The sequence below is a fragment of the Liolophura sinensis genome, chromosome 6 (genome assembly GCF_032854445.1).
Source record: "Liolophura sinensis isolate JHLJ2023 chromosome 6, CUHK_Ljap_v2, whole genome shotgun sequence".
Classification (NCBI taxonomy): domain Eukaryota; kingdom Metazoa; phylum Mollusca; class Polyplacophora; order Chitonida; family Chitonidae; genus Liolophura; species Liolophura sinensis.
Window position 1 is genome coordinate 54,943,728 of NC_088300.1, and position 4,185 is coordinate 54,947,912.

General features: G+C 40.7%; 1 protein-coding gene across 1 annotated transcript; it reads left to right on the forward strand.

The window, feature by feature from the left end:
* Window positions 1–486: 486 nt before the first annotated feature.
* Window positions 487–3,383, forward strand: LOC135468174 (SAM pointed domain-containing Ets transcription factor-like). Its single transcript, XM_064746263.1, has 5 exons — window positions 487–854; window positions 1,043–1,240; window positions 1,376–1,609; window positions 1,809–1,958; window positions 2,272–3,383. The coding sequence occupies exons 1-5, from the start codon at window positions 539–541 to the stop codon at window positions 2,454–2,456; spliced, it is 1,083 nt and encodes a 360-aa protein (XP_064602333.1). The 5' UTR covers window positions 487–538; the 3' UTR covers window positions 2,457–3,383.
* The last annotated feature ends 802 nt before the right edge of the window (window positions 3,384–4,185 follow it).

The window sequence follows — 4,185 nt, forward strand, 5'->3', positions numbered from 1 at the left end:
AAATAATAATAATAATAAATAAATTCATAATGTTATTGGAGACAAAGGTTTGTGATTTTTGCCTTGGTGAATAGTGAGTGAAATTTTAAGCAAAAGACGGGAGGGAGTGAAGTTCTCTGGAATGCGATGAAGTGACGTAGAAATGCGTGTTGTGACAATTAACGGTTCACTGAGGCATGAAATCAAGCTTGTCACCATATAGATAGCATATAGATCACTCTTCACTGTACATGCCTAGGTCCGCTGGAGCATAGCCTAAAGCTAGACTTTGGACTTCTTGTAGTATTAAATGTTGTTGACTAATAAAATGTTGTGACAGTCCTTACTTAGATAATGTTGTTTACTCAGCTCGGTTTGACATGTCTTAAGTTGGGGTGTGTGTTTGTTTCTGGCCTCAGGTTCCTCAGATTAGTTCCCTCCCTCTTCTTGACGAGGACATGATGTTCTGTGACATTAAGGCAAGAGCCTGATAATTGGTAGCAACATCTTTGATCCCTTCAGCTTTAGCGGTGACGTGAAGCTGGCCCCTGTCGGCTCCATGAACTGTACACCAGTAGAGGTGGTGAATGACCAACAGTTGATCGGCGAACAAAGTCCTATCCAACTGCTGGACCTAGACCATGTCAATAACGAAGACGTCACCTTCTACCCAGATACGATCCCATCCGTCCATATTAAACAAGAGTTACCCGACATACCATCTGGCTGCACAGAGTACGGATTCGAGACCCAACCACAAGACTCTTATAGCATGTACGGCGAGCCAAATCAGCTGGAGATCATGGAAACGTTCGTTATTAACCAAGTCAGGAAAGATATCGATACAGCCTGTGCCACTCTTGGAATATCACCAGGTGAGTTGTCTCCCTTGTTTTAGCCGCCGAAGAACGTACGGTATATAATTTACAGACAAATTTTAATGCCTCAGATGATTCTCATTGAACGGAAATGATATAAAATTACTCAGTAATTAGTTAACCACACTGTTGGGACAGTCATTATGAACTTTTTTTAATGATGATAATGTTATTTCTGTTGATAGATCCCTCTGAGTGGACCGCAGATCAGACGCAATGCTGGGTGAGGTGGACGTTACAGCAATATCAACTCTCCGTGTTAGACACATGCATGTTCCTTATCCCAGGATCCACTCTCTGTCATTTCACAGAAACTGATTTCCGAATGCGATCTATGGAAAGTGGCAGCACATTGTACTCTCAGCTGGAAATCTGGAAAAATGGTAAATGTCATATTTCTCTTATTACAATTATTGCTAATATATAAAAAAAAAAAAATACATAATATTTTTTGAATTTATTTAAAAAAAAAAATAGTATAATTTTCGAGTAATGGACTAATCTGTTGTTGTTTTCAGCTCGATTATACAACCAAACATCGGCTGCACAGATCAAGCCTGAGATGATCCAGGAAAATGCATACATGAGTTTCCAGGATGCCATTCCACACCCAGCCCCAGCCATCTCCCCGTCCCCATCCTTGTCCCCTGCACCCAGCACCTGTAGCCTTGATAGTCTCAGCAGCAGCTCAACCTCCTCCATCGGTTTCTCATCCAGCAACAAGACCACTAACTTTGATTTCCTTAGCACAAGTAAGTATATATACCCATGTCGTTCATAACGTACCGTGTGGTACCATTGAGACTTCCAGATGCAAAAGTCGCACTGTTTTCCCAACATTCATCAGAAAACAACAACAAACAAGTTAATAAGAACATGATCAAGTAAAGAAATAGAACAAAAACTTAATTCCTACAGATCCTTGTTAATGTTTCACTTTTTTATTTCCAGCCTTCAAAAGCGAGCCTGGTTTAGAGAAGCCCATCCGTTCCGGCACGACAGAGCACAAGCAAACGATACACTTGTGGCAGTTTCTTAAGGAGCTTCTGCTCCAGGGCCAGTGTCATGGCAACTGCATCAAGTGGCTGGATCGTGAAAAAGGTGTGTAAATCATTCGTGTTTTTGAATTCGGGATAGGTTACAAACACAATGTGTCCCGAACATGCTGTCTGTATGACCCAGACATAAGCGCAGACGACACTGCTGTACGACCCTGTCTCTGCATACCTGTGTGTCTGACCTAAATTTTGGTGTACTTAGTCTAACATGAACAAGACCGTCAAACATGAATACTAGTACACACAGAACTAAATGTTACATAACGTTAAGTAAGCAGGTATTGTTAGTTTGTGAAATGTATGTTCATGTGTTTAAAGGAGACTAATTCCCTCCACTGTGTTTCTTCTGTTAACAGGTATTTTTAAGATTGAAGACTCGTCACGCGTTGCTCGTCTGTGGGGAAAAAGAAAGAACCGACCAGCAATGAACTACGACAAGCTAAGTCGTTCCATCCGTCAGTATTATAAGAAGGGCATTATCAAGAAGACAGAGCACTCTAAGAGACTTGTTTACCAGTTTTGCAAGCCATATCTCTCATGAGACCAGCTTCCTGCCCAGGATTTGTCTCAAGCCGACCATACCCATTGGTACCCTGCCTACAGGAAGGTGAAGGGGAAGCGACACTCAACTCGCGTGAGGGCGTGTCGAGATGTCTCGTGACATTGAAACAAACTAATCAGAACATCTAAGAGTTTCTGATTGGTTGGATGTCAACACATGTGGCTGTTGGTTTTCCTGACTGAAAGACGTTCCACACGATATATAGAATATGAAACAGTTTACAAAATGATGTATGCATATAAGTTAGTAACTTTTTGAAAGATTTGAAAGTCTTGGTTGGTAGGAATAAAGAAAGCCAAACTATACAGCAAAAGTGCCAAAGTAATTGTGTTGGGGCCATTAAAGGATGAAGAATCCTGATGTCAGCATCTGAGTTTGTCAATGTTATACTTTTAGAAGGCGAAATTAGATGACTGTCGCACTGTTCAGAGGCGAACTAGTCAGAGTTTGCTAACGATGTACCTCCAAAATCAGGAGGTGAAATGCCAACTCCTAACTAGCCAACTATAACATCTTCATAATGCGCAGAATTAAGGATGATCCCAATTTTGTGATCTCATTGTTGACTTGGGACAACCATTTATACACAATACGCTTATTCAGACCATATGTATGTTGTCAGTCTTTGTACAGATTTTATTCTTTGTTGTTACCATTAATTTTACTTAATTGACTGAACAAAAAAAGCGGTCCAAAGATTCCTTAAAGAATATTGGCATTGGTCACATGTTACTCTCAACACTTCACTACAACTAGCATTACCTATTCCATTTTGTAAATAGGCATTGGTCACAGTCCTTTTACGGGAGCCAAAATCTGGAGTTGTTTTGTGATACCCTCCGTGGTGCTATTTTGAAATATTCTTGTACTTTTATAATAAACCATGATTTCATCCTTTTTTTTATAAATATCGACTTGATTTGGTTTGTTAAAATTTTGCCCGAAAGTAAAGGCCCTGAGAACTCAATTCGATGCCGGAAATATTGGAAGAACACTTCAACCAGAAATAAAGCATGGTTCGAAGTTTTTACTGGGTTGTTGGTGTTTGGGATATTGGCGTGTGCCGACCCCGGATGGGACTGATTAAAACCACAACCACAACTTACACTCTTCAGGGAGACAGAACAAACTCTGGAACCAGCAGGGATATTCTGGCCCTGCTTTTCTCTGGGACAAGCCAGTCGTGCATTATGTATGGTGTTTATCACCAAATGGGGCTATCCATAGTTGCAGCTTAAATCAGAACTATCTGAGTAAGAAGTGGTGACTTTTCCAAGTGGTAAAGGCCACATAGCCCTGTAGGCCTATAGGCTGTAATGCAATGGTTATTTCCAGGCAAAAGCAGCATAGCAACTTTAAGCTGAATAAAAGTCTTACAGAGAGTTGCGAAGCATAATCAGATCAGACCACTTGCTGCACCCCAGCCTTCCTGGCATGAAGAGGCAAAGTAATTCTTAGTACAGGAGACAATCAAGTCATCAATGTGAAGACAAATCATGGAGTAAACAATTCCTCTTTAACCAGCATCTTCATTTACTAAAACTCCGACATGAGCCGGGATCCAGTCAAAGCACGCCACAATTTCTCCTGAAAACATACCTATTATCAGTATGAGAACTTTATGCAGAATGACGCCCTCTGTCACACAAATTTCCTGATTGATTTAAGAGCAATGAGCGAACCTAAAAATAGTACCAAAATCGAAAAT